This window comes from Chaetodon auriga, chromosome 2, assembly GCF_051107435.1.
Source record: "Chaetodon auriga isolate fChaAug3 chromosome 2, fChaAug3.hap1, whole genome shotgun sequence".
Lineage (NCBI taxonomy): Eukaryota > Metazoa > Chordata > Actinopteri > Chaetodontiformes > Chaetodontidae > Chaetodon > Chaetodon auriga.
Window position 1 is genome coordinate 29,644,075 of NC_135075.1, and position 19,544 is coordinate 29,663,618.

The 19,544-nt window shown below is 44.8% G+C and overlaps 2 protein-coding genes across 6 annotated transcripts in view; both read right to left on the reverse strand.

Annotated features, from left to right (window-relative positions):
* Positions 1 to 736: 736 nt before the first annotated feature.
* On the reverse strand, positions 737 to 13,810 carry smpd4 (sphingomyelin phosphodiesterase 4). 5 transcript variants are annotated; one of them, XM_076746080.1, is made up of 20 exons: positions 13,699 to 13,810; positions 13,198 to 13,286; positions 12,930 to 13,016; positions 11,022 to 11,158; positions 10,829 to 10,904; positions 10,574 to 10,682; positions 10,172 to 10,224; positions 9,754 to 9,905; positions 9,530 to 9,662; positions 9,342 to 9,413; positions 6,067 to 6,156; positions 4,431 to 4,585; positions 4,258 to 4,348; positions 3,814 to 3,911; positions 3,513 to 3,676; positions 3,172 to 3,377; positions 2,775 to 3,005; positions 2,110 to 2,241; positions 1,869 to 1,997; positions 737 to 1,529 (listed from the first exon to the last, which is right to left on the reverse strand). In XM_076746080.1, the coding sequence occupies exons 2-20, from the start codon at positions 13,234 to 13,236 to the stop codon at positions 1,209 to 1,211; spliced, it is 2,475 nt and encodes an 824-aa protein (XP_076602195.1). In that variant the 5' UTR covers positions 13,237 to 13,286; positions 13,699 to 13,810; the 3' UTR covers positions 737 to 1,208. The 5 variants fall into 5 exon arrangements, with proteins under 5 accessions (XP_076602195.1, XP_076602196.1, XP_076602193.1 ...); XM_076746081.1 differs by having other exon boundaries at positions 13,676 to 13,807; XM_076746078.1 differs by having other exon boundaries at positions 6,019 to 6,156; positions 13,699 to 13,799.
* A 1,655-nt stretch (positions 13,811 to 15,465) lies between these two features.
* The window catches only part of LOC143329974 (semaphorin-3D), a 73,621-nt gene continuing 69,542 nt past the window's right edge, over positions 15,466 to 19,544 (reverse strand). Inside the window, exons 16-18 of the mRNA XM_076746087.1 lie at positions 18,012 to 18,076; positions 16,689 to 16,846; positions 15,466 to 16,139 (exon numbers count right to left, since the gene is read on the reverse strand). Of these exons, the coding sequence (XP_076602202.1) occupies positions 15,618 to 16,139; positions 16,689 to 16,846; positions 18,012 to 18,076 (745 nt within the window). The 3' untranslated portion in view covers positions 15,466 to 15,617. The remainder of the gene's footprint in view (positions 16,140 to 16,688; positions 16,847 to 18,011; positions 18,077 to 19,544) is intronic.

A 19,544-nucleotide genomic window follows, 5' to 3' on the forward strand; every position in this document is an offset into this window, starting at 1 on the left:
GGTGGCTTTCTGCAACTGCTATCACAACAATTCAGCAGCTCATCTTGGTGGTTTGGGACCATCCATCTTCCTCTTTCGGACATTCCAGATGTTTTTGGTTCAGGTCTGGAGATTGGGCGGCCTTGACTGGGTCTTCATCTGGTGGTCCTCCATCCACACTTTGATTGATCGAGCATCCTGCGCCTGAAGCTCCTTAAAGCTGGACTCACAGCAGATGACTTGACCACAGTCCTCTTTGGTCCACTTCTGGTGGCATCTGCAAACCTCATTTTGTGTTTTTCTTCTAGTTTCTTGATGTCACTCTGCGCTCGTTGAGTGACAGCCGGATGAGTTGATCTTGTTCTTATGAACCCTGCATCCCTCTGCCAGTAAAGACAGAATTTCATCCATATTTACCTCCTTTAAGACTTATATATTGTTGATTCCAGTTACTTTTGAGGTACAAGCACTGTTTCTGCCACCCAGCTGATCCTGGGACAGTGATGAACACAGCAGTGGTTTTCATACTTTTCCTCATTAAATCAGATGTAATCAGTGCCTCGTTAACTTGAACCTGCTCTGGATTTGATCAGACGCTGTGTATTCCTACGTGAAGTTTTCAGTCTATGTATGAGACATTAAAATACAGATTAATTATCAATATGTGGAAGAATTGCTGATAAATCTTCATCGTGTATGAGACTGACACACCTCCCATCAGCGAATAACAGAGAGAACAAAAGAGCGAAAACAGTTTGAGTCTTCAGGACAAAAAGTCTATTTTCACTGAAAAAACTCATCAGTTTATTCCATCAGCACAACCTGAATGTTTTGGCCTGCACCTGCTTTCAGATGCTTGTTGAAAAAAAAAAAAAACCTGCCCTACCAACAGAGCAGCCACTCTTTTATTTACAAGGTTATATGAACCACATTAAAACAGTTAAGCCGTCATATCAAAAGCAAGAACACGAGCTGCCGGCCTCCTGCCAGCAGGGCTCCTACACGTCCCACCTGAACACTGTCCCCTCAGAAAGTCCTGAAGGTTTGACTCAATGCTCAGAAACAACAGATCATGAAAAATATCATCAGCTGCAGCCCTTAAATCAATAGCATCCAACATTATTGATCAATTGCATCAATACTAGTTTTAACATGTTTTTGGAAAAAGCTGGATCGGATCAAATTCGTGGCGCGGATGTTTCCACGTGTGTAGGAACCCTGTGGCGCAGCTAGTGCGTTTTCAGCTTGTCTCCGAACAGCGTCATGAAGAGTCCATACAGGAACCCCCCCACGAGGATGAGCAGGGTGCTCGATACGGGGCCAAACGCCAGCAGGGCTCCGCACATGTAGAGGAGCAGCAGCAGCAGCATCGTCCTGTAGCTGGCCAGCGGGCGCAGGCTCAGCCTCGCCTGCCGGTTCCTCTCCAGCGTCCGCCGCGACATCGGGCTCTGCTTCAGCTTCGTGCTGGAATCCGCGTCCGCCAGGTAGTGACGACCCAGACGACCCAGGAAGTCTGGACGCGAGCAGAGTGCGTCCATGTGCTCTCCGAACTGTGGAGGACAACAGCAGAAAGACCGGAACACGTCTGTGGTTAAATGATGTCAAGAGGCGTTTATTTACTCGTGACGACGCGTTTATCAACACAAGATGCCAAGAAGCTTCAGTTTAAAAGGAAAAGAGATGATGGAGCTCACTGGTTCTTTTATTGACCTTTTTAAATATTAACTGTCCATTATTTACATCAGGATCACATCATTTTATTCCACTTCAACACCGAGTTTGACTAAGAAAACAAGAAGACTGAACCAGAACAGCAGAGCTACATCTGTGACATCAAATCAACGAGCTGAACGACGCTGAAACGCTCCGGTGAGCTGAGGAGGACTCACCCTCTCATTGACCACACAGGAGATCCTGTAGAAGAGCCTGACCAGCAGGGCGTTCTCGTAGCTCCTGATGGGCTGGAGCTCCGGGTCTCCTTGATAGTGAATCTCAAACCTGCGCAGTCCATTTATGATCTGCAAACGCACACAAACACACACAAACGCAGGGTGAGGGTTTTAGTCTTTGCTGCTTGGCCCTCAGTTCGAATGCCTGCCCTCCTCTGGTCCAATCACGTGACACACCGACCTGCCTCCGGCCCAGGTCCGTCAGAATCAGTCCGTTCTCGCTCTGGATGCAGTCTGGCAGCTGCTTGCAGTTGCCGTCGTCCTGGGAAGAACCCAGGTTGGATATGAGCTGAGTCAGCTGCCCTTGGTTCAGCTGCAGAACAAAGAGGGAGAATTAAGCAGGTGGACGCCGACAGCCAGGAAGTTTTTACAGGAAGACAAAGAGAAAGGTTCCCCTGAATGTGTGTAATACACTGTATGTGGATTCATCTGCACAAAGGTTACAACGTTTTCTTGGCCTAAAAAGTAAAAGTGATCCTGACAAGTTTCTGAACTCCAGCCGCACGTGTCTGACTGTCGGTCGACTGCTCCATCACGCTGCCTGAAGCCTCCCTCAGAGGACGTAACCTAACGACCTCAGCCATCCTCACACTTTGGAGATTTGTAGTTTTGAGTGAAACCTAACCGCCTTTAAACTGAGCTCAAATGTGCATGTCCCCTTCAGATGAACTGTAATTACTTTGGTGAACCATTAATTTTTCCTTTAGCGCCGTCATCAGGTCAAGTCATGCTCGTGGTGTTCCAGAATAATACACAGAAATAAAACAGATCTATTTGTCAGGAAAATAAACTGCCTGCACTGAATCTTCACTGCGACGATATAAAAGACAGTCAAACTGATCTGACCTTGAAGATCTGACACAGGTTCTCCAAAGCTCTGTCCAGGAATTCGTGAGTCTTTTTCAGACACTCCCCGCTCTCCTCTGGCTCGGCCCCGGCGAAGGTGTTGTTGAGGTCAGAGGAGCCCATCCCAAACCAGGACAGGAAGGAGTTATTGGCCGCCACCTCATTGGAGTGATCGGATATCCTCTTGGCCGTGTGTCTGGCCTGTGCAATGATCTGGATTAACTTCATGACCTGTGAAACGGACAAAACATTTGGACTCTGAGCCTCTGCAGCAGGTCGCCTGGGTACGATAATGACCCACTCTGCCCCCTGCTGATGGAACAGAACAACGCGGGCGGAAACACGGAAAACTGAAGTTTAAATCTCAGAGAAAAATCTCATCGATGACTGAACTTACTGCTCCTCTGAGCTCGGAGCCAAACATCTGCTTGTACTGGCAGTCCTGGCCTTCCAGAGCGTAGACGTGACTCTTCACCCTGAACACCATATCTGTCATCACCCGTTGCCGTGAGGACAGGTAGCTGCCTCCTTGGCTCGGCGTCAGGTAGCCGCGGGGCTGCCGGTGGTGGAGGACGTGTTCTGGCTCCAGAAACAGCTGCTCTCCTGGCGAGAGACGTTCGCTTTAGTTTCAGCTTCTTCATATCTACATGATTGTTGATGTGTAAAATCGTCTTCAGATTGGTGCTGTGGCAGCATGTTATCTCCTCGCCTCTGTGCTGTTTGTCCTTCTCGTCTCACCTTTCTGGATCATCTCAGCGAGGTTTGGCTGAGAGAAGACTTTGGCCACCCTGAAGACCATCAGTGCATTTTTGGCATTGACCAGATCTGTCCTCACGGTTCTGTTGAGAAAGACCTGGAAGAGCTTCGTGTACATGAGCAGGTTCTCCTGAACGAACGACTCCCTGAAACAGAGCGAGTTAACGTCAGAAGCGAACAGGTAAGCACACCTTCACTGTCTCCAGATAAAGACTTCCTGCTGACTGGACTATTTCACAGACAGCATCTGAACTGAAGACAAAGACAAAGACGTCAGACTCACCATTTGTCAGGCACCGTTCTGTTTTGGTCTGGCTGAGGGTTGGTCTTCTCGCCTGTGTATCTCCACGGCTGGATGTAGCTCAGCCACGTTTCCAACACCTGAACACAGACGACACGCTCTCCTAACAATCGACTACAGGCTGAAACAGTGTGTTTCTGCATCTTTAACCCCTGAAACAATCGCTCTGAAAGCACAACTCAGACCTCCTCCCTCCTTACACAGGCTGCCGTGGTGACAACTGAGACATTAAGACTTCTTGTAGTGTAACACACTGAAATCTAGGATGAAATGGTGCTTCAGTTAAACGGCTGAAGCTGATTTCCCTGCGGGGAGCAAAGCGCCGTCACAGCTGACAGCAGAGGACTGCTGTACCTGACAACTTCCGGCTTAAAGATGCAAACACATCGCAAATATTAAGACATTTTGTTTCCAGGTGAGACTTACCGCTCTGAAAGAGGCGTCTAGAGGCCAGTGACCGAAGCAGTGCTGGAGAAACAGGTAGAGCTTCTGCTGAACGAAGCGCTGCACCACCACCCTGTGAGCAAGGGAGCAGCAAACATTAGTATTCACATCAGCAGGAAAAGTCAACATCCATGGTGGCAGACAGTGAGGCCGACCTCTTGAACTCCTCCAGCGGGCTGGTGTGAGTGTGCGAGTGGGCTGACGGCGAGGAGGACAGCTGCTCCGGCTTCAGGCTGCTGGAGAAGGCATGCAGGTGCTTCACCAGGAGACGCACCACCAGCACGTGCTCCTCTGTCGGGCTGAAGGGCTCCTGAAAAGGTAACCGGTCACAAAGTGCTCCACAACACAGCACAGCCAATCCCCTCCCGCTTTCAAAAAGCAGCCAATCGTAATGCGTCCCAGTCCAAAAGCAGCCAAACGATCCCGAAGGCTCAGAGCATTTTCTATTTGATAGAGGACAGAGGTCTCACGTCTAAGAAGCATTTGTTTCTTCCGATGTTACTGAGAGAGACTGACCCTGGACCAGTTAGAGAGCCTCAGGAGTTTAGTCTGCTGTTCTAAACGGTTCTGTCTGTTCGGTCTCCATGATTTTAACAACATGAGAACTCAAACTGTGTTAATCCAGCATCCATTTTGTTCCTTCTCTTTTTAATTAAATCCTTTCCTCATCGACACGACTTGGCAGGAAAAGAAAATCATCTCTGTTACTTACTCTGAATTTGTCCCAATAATCATGACCATTTAGTTTTTTCCTCATCGTAAGTTGAGTTAGTGAAGCTGTTTACGGCTGACAGTAATGAGGGCTAAACAACTCTGATATATAATTTAGTTTGATTTGATCAACATTTGTAAAAGATTTCACTTCATCACAACTGGGATTTATTAAAATGTAGGATCACAATTCCATTTTAATAAACGACACTGAAAACAGACCAAGGTGGGACCTCAGTGCTCCATGAACTGCTGACAGCAAAGCTGCTTCCTCAGAATGATGCAATGTTTCCTCTTATGGATAATGTCAGCAAACACAGACATTATCTGTGAAGTAACTTCTTTATAAGAATAATTAAATGATTTGGTGAATGGCATGTAGAACAAAGACTGTTTAAATGTAGTAGTATCTTCTGCTTTATGGAGAGCAGCAGTGTCAATAGAAAGAAACATTTATCAACCATCAACGTGTGAAGCAGAGCGCACCAGACTGAGAGTAAACGCATGCTTTAAAAACACACACAGCAAACAGAACCACACAAACCAGTAAAAAACTGCTCAAGATTCAGTTTCCAAAGCTTCATTCCAGGATTACTTTTTCTGTCAAGGATACTTCTCTGCAGAAATTCACACTGGTCCACGCTGCTGCTGGTGGATCAGCCAAAGATCATTAAACCTGGCTCAAGTTTAAGTTAAGTTCATTAAAAAGAGAACTAGTCCCTGTCCTGAGAGTAAAAACAGGCCAACTTAAACAGGAACTACTGTCATTTAATGAAGCCTGATTGTCTTTAATCATTTGGTTTTGGGTGAAAACACGTTGTGCATCACGATTCACCTCCACGTCCACCTTTTTCATTTCTAAGAATCATTCACATAATGGCCGCTCGCGTGCAAAAGCAAGAGGCATGCAACGACTGAGCCCAAGCTAACATCCATCAGCGTTAGGCTGGTGACTGGAGGGACAGTGTCTCACCGTGTCCGTCAATATGAGAGAAGTAGCCTTGACTGTAACCGTAACTCACTGAGGTTTACCTCCAGGAGGCCCCAGAGGGGCGGGGGTGAATGAAAAGGTAAAAGTACTTGGTAGGTGTGGAGGTTCCCAGAGCCTGGTGGGGCGTGGGGTTGGCACGGCATGCTGGACATACTGAGGCGATACTGCAGCAGCGCCAGCTGTTCACCCGTAACCACCAGGAGGGAGAGGAAGGTGAGGAAGAGGAAAGACAAGGGCGAAAGGTGGAGGAGGAACAACAGCAAAGACAGAGGAGGGGGGAAAGTGACAATAAGGGAGGGCGAGGAAAAGGAGGAAGGAAAGAAAAGGTGGCAGGAGGAAGGTATACATGAGTACAGGAGAGTGGAACCAGACAGAAACAATTGGCCAAAACATTGAGGAAGAAAGAAGCAGAAACAGGAGAGGAGACAAACAAAAACAAAATATTGACTGTGGGAACAGTTTGATTCGCTGGGGAACGAGCAGAGACGTGTCCTACACTCCAGACGAAGAGGACGACATGGCCGCAGGGATGGGAATCAAGATCAACCTGGTGTGTTTGTCCAAGGAGAAAAATATGGTTTGTCCATTTACAAATTCCTAATAATCATCTGACCGAGGTGTGATGTGCGCACACGACCCTCTGAAACGAGGAGGGGTCTGACAGCAGGCTGATGTGGATTAATGCATCACTTCCAGTCCTCTGACTGAAGGCATCAGGAGGATAAAGAGAGACTGGAAAAGCACATCCATGTTTCAAAATAAACATAAAGAGACGGCAGAAAACGTGCCATGAACACCAGCTGTGATCATTCCCATCCCTAACGTTTAACATCTTTAATAGTGATCTGTTAAACTGGAAGATTTCGTTGTGCCAATGAAACGGTGACATACGTAAACTCTGAGAAATGTTCCCAGCCTGATAGTTCAGTTAAATCTGAAGTGTAAATCTTTAGTTCGGAGCAGATCAAAATCTTGCAGTTTAACTCTGAACAGGATGCACACAGAACACAACACAGCGGTTAATGTATTTGTATTTTGGTGCAGGGCAGGTACACTGCTGTTTATCAGTTAACAACATGGAACACAGGAGCTGAAGGACTGTTTCACTGTTTCCTCTGCAGCCTTATGGAGCAGTCATGGAGCTCAACGCTTGATAACGACAATCAGCATTTTGATAACCGATAAATCATCTCTCAAGCTAAAATGCCAAATATCTGACAGCTGCAGCTTCTTCACATTTGAGGATTTGCTGAATGTCTGGTTTTTGGACTGTCGGCCACAAAAATGTCAACATTTCAGAAGGCCAACTTGAGCTCCAGAAAACTGAGCATGTTTCATCTTTTTTCATGTTTAACAGACCAAACGGTTAAAATCAGCAGCTGATCACTACTGAAAAGAACCATTAGCTGTTGGAAGCTGTTCATTTCGCCACGTTTTATGATGGTTAGTGTGTGTTTGCCTGTTTTAACTTGGTGCTAGCATGTTGCTCAGCTAACGTGGCTGCTCCCTGGGGTTGACGGTGGGACTCATTGTGTCACACTGAGGGTCAGTCAGGAGAACACGTTAAAGCCTCATTTGAGGCAGCAGGTTTGATGTCGGTGTTTAAACTGGTGAGCGGTGCTGGCTCAGGCCTGTGTGAGCTGACCAATCAGGGCAGACTGGCTTTTCGGGATGTCTGGAGCTCAAATGGAGCATTTCAGACAGAGAGAATATTGATGCTGCAGCGATGGAGAGCATGAGAAATGTGTGCTTTTTGAACATTAAGCATGTCAACTTGTTCTAGTAGGCACCTGAAGTAAAAGCAGAAGAGCATAACATGACCTGTTAAACAAGTACTCCATTACTTCAGATGTTAAAGTAACTGCAGACAGCAATGCTGCTCCATAAATCCTGAGGAAACAGTGTTGTTTGGTGGATAAGGAAGTGTGTATCATGTCGAAGCGTCTAAAACTACAGGAGCTCATCCTACAAACTGTGTCCCAGTGAAAGGAACAAACAGCACCAACGTAAAGTCTCACTGTGATTGCCTTTGGTGGGTGGGAAACCTAAGCTAGCACATTAAATATTACATGAACACACGGTCATCACAACTAACCCACAAACTGAATTTCTGCCTTTATTTGATGTACTGCCACTCGAACAGGAAACTGGTCATTTTCTAGCAGCTCATTGGCTGCTTTCTGCTGTGCCATGTTGTTGTTTTGGTAGTAAACCATCGACTCAAGGACCAAAGCAGCTTTAAGCTTCTGGCACAAATCATACATCTATATGTCATCTCCATGTTTTTGGTGTAGTACGAGATATTTATCCTATAATGACCAGCTCAGATCTTCACGCTCTGTTTGGAGACACTGTTAAGCCCTGATTCAGAATAATTATTTCAAAATGGAGATTATTTAAAGGGATTCAGGGAAGCGAGGACTCGAGCGGGGCAATGTATACTCATGCTAGCTGTGTGAGCTGCTAAATTTTCCCAGTATGTTATTATTATTATTATTATTATTATTAGTCTACCTCAAAATAAATGTGAAAAGTAGTTTGAAGACCCCTGCATTAAAGGGGATGTAATCTGTTGTGCCCCTCCCCAGAATCACCGTGTTGTGGCTTTACGTTGGTGTTTCATGCACAACTACACACAGAACGCACAAACAGGTCAAACACATGGTGACATGGACGTGCAGCATGCAAAGGTCGTCAAAGGAGGCAAAAGCACTACTACTGGGAACACATGCCAGATTCCTGAATGCAGCAGCTTTACTCTGCAGCTACTCGTGAAGCATGTTTCAAATACAACCCAGACAGTCTGATGCTTCTACAGTGGGGAGCAGGGACGCCGCTGTGCATTCACACTGTAAACAACTAAACAACCTTCAGTCATATCGTTCACATTTGTTGGACAGTATAAAAAACTGGCTGCAGACAAAGTTTTCATCAGTTGGACCAATCAGCAGGAAGTCATTCTAACACTTCAACGCTCCTGATGTTAAGTAGAAATGTGGCTGCTTGCAGTGTGAACACAGAGTTACGGGTGAAGTTGTCCAACAGTGATAAACAATCATTCTTTTTCAATCGTAGTGAACTCAAACCATGAAAACTCCATAATCAATCACGCGTTTGTGGACAACTTCACTCTGAACTGCTCAGGGTGCTTTTTACAGCTGGTTCGTCCTAAAACTCAGCCCATACACAACTCTACAGACCACAGTAACAGAGGCACACTTTCCCACCCTGGGCTCGCTCCGAGATGGGACGGAGATGGTGGAGGTGTGGGGGCGGGGTTGTGGTCAGCCAGTCAACAGCCAGCCGTGCGATGCTGCAGTGCAGGGGAGCGGAGGGGGGGCAGGGGAGGGAGTATTTCTCTTACCTTCACCTGAGGAGACTGCAGCTTCTGGTACATCTCCAGAGAGTAGTGATGGAGCCAGATCTCCACAAACATCTTCGGACAAACACACACAGAATTCCAGTATCTGCATTCACAAGTGGTTTTAATGAACTGAAGGATGTTAATCTTCTGTTCGTGGGAAGCAACCCACAGCTGGATGTGTGTCTTACTTGTAAAAGTGTTTCAGACCTCCAGATTTCCTGGGCTGCGGGGTCTGCGTTAACTGAGGGTTGATGGAATATATGATGTTTGAGGAGACTGGGGCTGTGAACGCCATAACCAGCAAAAGAAACACTGGACGATCTGTTGAGTTTAAGGCGGGAAGAGAGCGCAATCACGAAATGCTCTGAAGAAAATACAGACAGATCTATCACACCTTTCTTGGTATAAATACCTTGGTGAAGGTGCGGTGACGGACCCTCTGGAGTCAGAGAAAGGCGAAGGTGGTACACTTCCTTCACTGGGGAGGAAGTATTTCAGGTAAGTGTCCACGAGCACAAAGTAGGCGCTGTCTGCGGAGCTTCCATGTTGGCCTTGAGGGTAACTCTGAAAGCATGAAGAGTCCAGATAAGTTCTCCCTGTGAGAAAAGTGCCAGCTGGTTGTGCTCATTCCTAAAACAACGTACCACTTGTTTCTGCACAGAGCGTGAGAGGTCATTAGCTTTGAATGGATTGAGGAACAACAACCAACTTGTAGAAATTAAAGCAAACAAATCAAAACTTTATGAGGCCACAATTTTGTCTTCAACAGCTCAAAACTTAGCAAAAGCACTGAACTAAGAATAATACTGATAGAACTTTGACAAACTCACCTTTGGTGCAATGAGACAGAAGGCAAAATTGAACATGAAGAACTCAAACGGATCTGCAGAACATTAAGGAAAACTGAAGCGCTCGGTGAGGTAAAGTCTGTCTCGTATGAACCCTCCTGCTGTCAAAGTCAAGTCTATTCTCCACCAAAGTCCAACAATGAAGTGTAGACAACTGATTAGAGCTGAAATGATTGTCTGATCAGTTAATCATTTTAAAAAAAAAGCAACTACATTCAGAAGTCATGAAACGTGTCTCATTCTCTGATTCAAGCTTGTTCAGCTGGAGGATTTGCTGCTGTCACATTCGACAGTAAAGAACTGATCTGATCTCCTGGTTGGACAAAACAAGACATTTGGTTTGGCAGACTGACAGACAGATCAGTGTCTGTGTTGGAAGGATACTGAGAGCGAGGTTCAGAGTCAGCAGACCAGACAGGGGGAAGTGCAGCTTGTTGTGGAACAGGGGGCAGTCTGGGAGAACCCCCTCCTGGATGCAGGCCTTCACTGGACCCTGCAAGACAAACCACAGATGAACTTCTGCTCGATACATGAAGAAGACAAGTTAGACAAGACAGGGTGTCTATCAAACGTGTAATTCAGTGTTTACAGGAAAACCATTTTATTCCACTTAGCATCAAACGATGCAGATGTTCATACCGGGAGATAATTGACGGGTATTTCATATTTGTACTCTTCAGCTTGAAGCTTATAGACGAGCTTCATCATCGGCCCACTGAAAAGGAAACCAAATGAGAAACAGAACAATGTTTGATTTGATTCTTCACACAAACACACGTGACTGATGTGAATGCATGCTGCTGTGAGCATAAAGAATAGGAACTGGAGCTACCTGGGGTTCAGGAACTCCATAACGATGTGGTACTCATTGCTCCGTGAGTGCAGGAGCCGCAGGTTCCAGCCGGCGATGATGCCGTCCAGACTGCCAAACACACTCTCCACCAGCCAGGGGAAAATCAAGTGCAGCTCCTAAAGGGAAACACACACACACACACACACACACACACACACACACACACACACACACACACACACACACACACACACAAACAAACACACAGAGTAGTCATAAACTGTTGTTCTGGCAATTTTGTACTAAAAAGCACAGAGTCGTTCGTTGTCTTTCTGTGAGTTTATTCTGATGCCTGCAGACGGACTCCCTTCTTGTTGTCTCGAGTGTGAGATGACAAGAAAGAGCCCGAAGGAGGAGAAGTCGATAGATTATATACAATATATTATCTTTGTAGACAGGATGACTTTGTTCTATCATCAGAACAATAGGCACATCATAATGTGTTGTACAATCAGGACACAAGGTTCACTTAATCAGTGCATAATAACATACTGTAGGTTGTAACATGGTCAGCAGATTATGACACACGCACGCACCTAATCATATGATATGGTTGTTCATTTGGCTTTGAGACAGTGAATACTTATGATTAAGTATTAGAATTCCCACTGTTCACACATTTAACACAACATGTTGACTGCTGTGACAGATGGCTAAGCTGTTCCACAGCAGTGAGAGCCTTAACTGTGGTCGTACTACAGACAAAACAACACAGAGCTGCACTGAAACAATATTTCTATTCAGCAGGTGTTGGAGGAAGAAGGATGCAAATATCATGTGAACTGTGGAACGATTAGTCAAAGCAGCAGCATGTCTCTCAGCTGTTTTTAATGTATGAAAATGATCTAGGTTCTGACTTCTGGGAGCTAAGATATGAAATATAGCAGACAGTAAAAGCTCCAGGCTGACTCAGATACACCAAATTTAGACTCAAAAAGAGAGAAGAGTGAAAAACAGTGACATGAAATACACTTTTCTTTTCTTTTCTTATACTTTTATGTACACTGTAGATCCTGAAGCCACAGACTACAATACAACCCACATACAGACTGTAAATACTCGTCCTTTGTGTCTCTACAACAGCTGCTCTCAAACAGAGCGTCATCTGTCCACAGCGACACCTCCATGCCAAGAGGAACAATAAGAACATTTTTGAAGCACTAATGTCTCTAACACATGAGGACATTCATCACTGACTGCACTCGCTGACATTCTGGACACAGGAAAGTCCAAAAAGACTCACCTGTAACTAAATTATCACCATTAATTTCTTTAATACAGTTTGTAGTCAACCTTTGATATGATTGTGAGCATCTCTTTCTGTGTGCAAAGTTCAAATTACAGCAAAGGTTTTCTTTGAGAAAGTGAAGACACTCAAAGGGAAACTCAGAAGCCCTGATACCACCAGCTGTCTCCTCATATGACCAGCATTACCCATAAAAGGTCAGGTCAGCCCTGCCCTGCAGGAGTCGGGTCAAGCAGTCCAGTCAAGTAACAAACAGCTGACTGAGTCTGCAATGTTGTGTCATGTACAAATCCAACAGCATTATTTCCAAATATTTCTGGCCAACAAGCTTGTTCAAACATTGCCTGGAGACTAACAAGAACGTCACTTCTCTGTGGAGTCTGCAGCTGCTTCACAGGACAAAGGAAATCTGTGACTGATGTGTTGTTTCATATCAACACCAGCAGTCATTTCTATGTAATTCTATCTAGTGCATTTTAACAGCATGAATAATAAATGGCATGATAACACAAACTTCTTTACATAATAAGAGTTGTAGTCTTTAACGCTGTGATAATTATCAGTCATCTTACAGTCTTAAGTCCACTGTCATTCACAACAAATAAATCAGGGTTCAGACACAGGACAGCAGTCAGCGGTACCTTTGCAGGATATTCATCGATGATCTTCACCAGATCTTGGCATCGCTGGAGGAGAGTTTTGGTGGTGGAATCAGCTTTAAGATTGGCCTGGAGCAACATCACAACATATTAATGAGCATTTATTGACTCACAGACTAAAGAGTTCAGCTGTAAGCGCACTACTGAGACTGAGGACAGACACTACAGTTAAACACTAAGCTAAGAGTGTTAGCTGTATGACAGTCTAAGAATCTAAAGAGTGTTAACATTCATGAAGGCAGAGACTCACCAGTAGGAAACTGGGCTGTTGCAATGTTGGAGCAGCCATGTAGGACCTTACGTGTATTTCTTCTCATGTAAAGTCCACCTGGATCCTACCTGGAGGTGGTAAACACGGACAAAACTTTTCAGTTTCCACAGCTGCGGTTAACTGGCGACATAACTTAAGCTAGCATTACTTTGTAAGCCCCCTCAGCAGAAAACAAAGTTGATCACTGAACCAAATGAATGCTGTGGAAACAGCATGATAACCGCATGTCCCCTTAATCCGACAACAATGTCTCCCATTGACTGGAAAACTGTAGACAGAGACTCAGTCAATGAAGCATGTAAATCAGCGTGAGCGGGCTAGCTAGCGGTACCTCTTTAACTTATGGCAGCTAGCAAAGAGACCGAACGTTAGCTTGACGTTAAACTGACAGCAGCAGCCGTAAAGTCGAAGAAAGGCCTTAAAAACCAAGAACTACAAACTCTGAATTAATCCTTACACTTCAGCTGAACGCGTCTTTACCTTCGCCGCTGACTGTAATTAAAAATGCAGACTACTTTCCCACCGACCGCGTTTCCATCAGTGTGATTCAAACACGACCGAGCTTGCGGCGGTTGCTGACGTCTTCTTCTTTGGTGTTGTGGTGGTAGTCATTGTAATGCACCTTACTGCCACCTACTGGCGGCTCTCACCTCCTCCAATGTGCAGTTCCTCTGGACACTAATTCCGTTGACTCCTGTTCTACAACAACAACAACAACAACAACAACAACAACAGTAATAATAATAACAGCCTGATTCAGAGGTACTGGTTGGTTTTTCTTGGCAGAAACAATGAACATAATCAACATTTTTTTTTTTCTTTTTCTTTTTTTTTTTTTTTTTATCTATCTACAGTACACTCCTAAATGTCTTTCCACTTCTCCTGTCCATCCAGAGCTTTTCTCTTGTTCCTTTCCCATCAAGTCTGCAATAGGTAATTACTCCACTCTACTAATTACTTCCCTTTCACCCCTCAAATTCAACCATCACAGTCCTGTTTTAAGATCATCGGAACACTCGATTGTCATATTAATAGTAGCAGCCTCTCATGATCTTACAAACTGTGAGGGTTATTCTACCTTTAGAAAGTAAAAAGTACTGTGTGAATGACTTACACTGGACAAAAACATTTAAAACCTTACATGATTTTTATTGTTTGTCATTTTGTGGCTTATTCACATACAGTAAATCACAATTACATCACTCAGTTCTTGATCTCAAAGCGTCTTTGAGTTGTGAAGTTTAAAAAAGTTTTCATTTTGCTTATGACAAATACAGAAGTTCATATAAACACTCAGAAAACGTACTAAAGTCTAGCTTGAAAAGAAAGAAAACTATCAAAAATAGAGTTCTTTAATATACATTTATGGGAATAATAATTATTAGTTACATGGCAGAATTAATAAGCTATACATAATGTATTGTCAGGTCACGTGTGCGTTTCCACTGAGGCCTGGATTCAACCATTAGGTGATCAGCTTTACATGTCAGGACAAACATAAATACATGTAGAAAACATCAGACGTCTTTGTTAAGCACTTAAATGTGAAGCTGTAAATCCGGCAAACACTTTTCAGTTGAGTCTTCTGTCATTCATTTATACGGTGTATATAGCATAGCATACAGTCTGTGTGTGAGATCCTGATACATTTCGCCCAGTTTGTTAGTCCACAATGAAGAAATTGCAGCTTAGCAGCAAATTTCATGTCAGCTGTTGGTGCCAGTTTACAGATGCACTGCAGAACCACTTGTACAGAAGGTCTAAATACTAATTTTGGATAGAAAAAGGGATGTACTCAAAAAAAGGATGGCTGAAGTGTGGATATGTTTAAATTCATAAATCTAAATAAAAGCAAATAGTCTGATAAGAACCTACTTTAAGCCACCAGACTCTCTAACACTACAGGTAGAAACTTTAAACTCAGACCAGTTCAGTTTAACAGTTTTTGGCCTTGATAAGCTAATTAGCTCAGGCAGCTCATTCAGATACTTCAGCAAACTAGCTTTTATTTGACGTTCATAAGAAACCAGATTACGATCAGACTGAACTGTGTCTGCTGGTTTCTGCTCAGACAGATAAACAGTTTATTGTCTTGTGTTACACACTCTGTAAATTTAGCTGAAGCTATGTCCCAAACAATGACGAATATACTGCTAATAATATATATTTTTGTACATACTAACTTTTGTGGTGTCTAAATGTCAAAATATTCAGCATGAGGATACACAAATATCTCCTTTTCTTATCTTTTCTGTCAGTCTTTCAATGGCAAACATAGTTGGTGTCACTACCAGCTGGCATTATTTGTTTAAAAAGCAAACACTCTTGATGAAACCTTTGCTTGTCCTCTGCATGTCCAGGATCTGTTGTCCATTGCAGTCTCTGTGTCCTCCGGGGGACTAGAGGGGAATCTGAGGAGGGTTGTTCCTCCTCACCCGGGCTTTCCTGCTCTCCTGTTTCAGCTTCAGAGTGCGAAGCTTCTGCTGCCGGCGTTTCTCGCGGTACCACAGCTGCTCGCAGTAATCGTCCACGCTCAGACTGTTGGAACCCACCATGTGCAGGTCTTTGTAGCTCCTCACAGGAAGCTGCTGAGGATGCTGGGACAGCCACGAGTTCCTGTGTCCCGGCAGCGGAGGAGGCGGATGATGGGGCGCCGAGTGGCCGAGGAACCCGGCGACCCCGGCCGGGCTGATCTTCCCGAGGCCCACGGGGCCCGGGTGGTTCGGGCTGTGGTTCTGCTGGTAGCGGGTTGGGTGGAGGCTGTCGTTGGGAATAACGTGGACGCTGTATCGGGCCAGGACCTGGCTGTAGGAGTGCTCGCGGCTGGCGCAGGTGTAGAGGCCTGCGTCGGCCAGCTCCAGGCGTTGAACCAACAAGCCCCGCTTCATGTGGAGGGAGCGCTTGTCATCACCCTGAGAGAGCTAAGAGAGGAAGACAACAGACAGACGAGAGGAAGATGTTCAAGCCGATGCTCTTTGACTCACAGACCTGCTGCCATGAATGAAACACATGACAGAAGCGTCTCAGCTGAGGAGTCTCGTCCTAAGATTTAAACAACATGGGTGTCTTCACACAAAAATGTGTTCTTTTGCTCCTGATCAGTCTGATAATATTGATCATTTATACAGTACTTTGAGTCGTGTATTTTCCTTTATATTACAGCTGCACAGCAAACTGAGGCTACAGCAACAATTCACTGACATACAGTCAAAACTCTCCGTAAGGCTGAAAATGAGCCTTCTCACAGCCTCAGAGCATGTTTTTAAGTGACAGCAGCATCGTCCTCTCTTTGATATGAAGCAGCTCACTGTCTTCCAGTTTATGAGAGACATTTTTAGGACACCCCAAAATCTGAGCTAGAAGCCAAACTTCACTGCAGACACAGCTGTTTGCCGCCAGCTGGGTTGAGCTGAATTATTCCTGTGAGAGGCTTTATGACCAGCTGATGAGAGACTCAAGCTGCAGCTCACCTCCCTGCTGTCCTGCGTCTGGCTGAGAGTTTGCTGCTGGCTCTCTGCGCGCTGCACCGTCCACCTGAGCTCCGCCTGCGGCGACCGAGGAACACACTCCAGGAAGGTGGAGTTTCCCTCCACACCGTACACCAGCTTCACCTCCACAGAGCCCGAATCTGACACAGTGTTAAGAAACATTCAGGCAGAGAAACAGAAGAAAAGACACAAGCAGATCCAGAACAGGAAAACACAGACACACGTATCCTGATACAAACATTTATCTTTTCTTTAAGTCTAATAATCGTTTCTGCCTGTGAAGCAGAGAAACCTGCAGTTACACAGTGTGACCACTAGAGCGCACCCTGCTCCTGCCTGCAGTGCAGAATGGTGACAGAAGGTATTTTACTGTGTATTCTTGCTCAGTTGTGTATATTTTTGTATTGTTGTAGCTCAGCAACAGGGCATGAATATTTCTGCAAGAGTAAATCATGAAAAACTGGAAAATGTGATGTCGACTCCTGCAAACTGACCGACAGCACCACAAATTTAAAGTATGACTCAGTTAAAATGAGAGCAGCGGAGACGTTCACTGTGTCCCAGGTCTGTCCACTGCACACACACTGAATACATGTACTACACACACTGGACAAACTGTCTCACTTTACTGTTTCTGCCATCAAAATCAACATATTTAAATGTTTAAAATTCAGATCAGAATGTTCAAAGGATTTAGTTTTTTTGTTCAAAGAGCAGTTTAACTACCATCCATCCACAAACTGATTCATTGTTTCCAGTTGTGAGCAGCTCCTCCATTTCCTTCCTGCATTGCATTGAGGGCAATTAGCATAATTTTTTAAAAATCTGGCATGTTGTCTGTTTTCAGTGTCTAAAATTTTGGCATTTCCAGTAAATTAATTGATTTGTAGTCACATGACACACCCAAAACCTGTAAGCAGACTCAATCCTTCAGATTCAAACATTTTTCTGTCCAAAGATGATTCTGACTTGAAACTGAGTCTCCTAAAAGACGCATCCTTGCACCATCCTCTCTTATGGACATTAAACTGTTTAATCATGCATGAGTGAGTTCATGAGATCAGTTTGTGTCTTGAAGTGTTCGGTGTCTTCTGGAGCCAAACAGCCGTCAGACTGTGACGTTTCACATTCCATCCCTGCGATGGTGCTTCAAAGTGCGTAATCAATCACACTGTGTGTATGTGAGTGGAAATCCTCTGTTTGTGAGGACATGCTGACCAGGCTGGTGGTCCATTATGTAACTGATGGCAGGAAAATATTAAAAACAGACACAGTTTATTCATATCAGACGGCGGAAATCCTTACCGTCCTCTGTGATTGGGCACTGACTCCAGGGGTCTCCATACTTTACATCCTGTCTCCGCGCCCGCCTGACACACACACACACACACACACACACACACACACACACACACACACACATTTATCTACTTTTTCAAATGACCTTTGTTCCAATTCAAAGCTTTAACACCTTCTTACACTCATCGGTTCAACAGCAGCTGACAGCAGCAGGAAATGCAGCTGCCTTTACATAAAGTTGTAGAACAGCGTGAAATCCTCCTCTTCCTCGCTGTTGTTCTGGGCTTCTGCGCCTCCTCAGGGCTGAAAATATGAAGCTACTGACTTACTATGGATGAGGAAACATGGAGCAGGAGCAGGCTATGAAAATACTGAATGTTGTTTCAGCCATTGTAAAGAGCGCTGTCACGTCTCCTCCGTCGAGCTCGACCTCGTTCTGTCGTTCTCTGACCCTGTTTCCCTCCTTTCTTCACGTCCTTCAGACTGTAACATGTGAAGCTCTCTCTGCACATTCATCATCCTCTCCTTCATCAACTCTCACTCTTTCCTTCCCTCGTCAGGTCTCTCATTTTCTCTCCATTAGTCTTCACTTCTCTTCTCTGACTGTGTCACTGAAAGGACGTTAACTCATTTTTCCTCTTCATTCCTCTCTCTCACCCTTCAGAACAAGTTCACGTCCCTCACTCCCGCTTCTTCCTTTTGCGTTCCTCTCTCTCCAAATGTTTGGGGAAATACTCAGATCCTACTCATTCACAGGACCCTTAATGCAGTGAGGATGATGATCCTGCTGACTCCTGAAACATGCTGGAGCTGAGACTCTGGGATTGTTTAGGATAATTGAGAAAAACGTCACAGCAGCTGGTTAATATCTTTAAGGAGGTCATTTTTAAGTTGACTCCATTCATTGTAAAGTCTTTCTCATTAATGATGAGGCTATGTTCTGCAGAGTCAAGAGAAGCTCCAGCAGAGTGTGTTCACGTTAGATCAGTCGATAGCAGCTTAAAAAGTAACGCTGACATCTGGTCAGACATTTAGAAACCTGCCAAATCACTCATTAAATAAATATTTTATGGTCATAAACACAAAAAAACTGTGTGTTTGTTTTATTTTAATATAATTCTTTCATGCAACCTGCATCTGCATGTGAGATGTGAGTATTCAGATCAGGTTAGCATTGAATGGTTGTTTGAATAGAAGGATGGTCTGGAGTCAGTGAGCAGCTGCTGCCTTGTGGCTTCATGTGACATGAAGCTAATCATGCAGCTTCTTCAGGAAAACAAATGAAACATAAATCAGGTTTTATCGTCACATTCACTCACACACAGCGTAGTGAAACGTGACCTCTGTATTTGATCCATCCCTGAGGAGCAGTGGGCAGCCACCGTGCAGCAGCGCTGACAGGAGAATTAAACTAACATAGATGTTTTTGATGGTGGGGGGAAGAGGAGCCCACACAGGACGGCCCCCCAGGAGCCTGGAATCAAACCCAGGACCCTCCAGCTGTGAGCTGACGGTGCTAACATCTCAGTTTAGCATCTT

Bases quoted from the DNA above. Each gene is read 5' to 3' on its own strand.
- smpd4 (XM_076746078.1), bottom strand. From the start codon at position 13,236: ATGGCTGCTCCAACATTGCAACAGCCCAGTTTCCTACTG. The intron at 9,906-10,171 runs GTGAGTTTGTCA...TCATGCTTTCAG, and splicing joins TCTGTCTCATTGCACCAAAG to AGTTACCCTCAAGGCCAACA. The intron at 4,586-6,018 runs GTAAACCTCAGT...TTACCTTTTCAG, and splicing joins CCCTCTGGGGCCTCCTGGAG to GAGCCCTTCAGCCCGACAGA.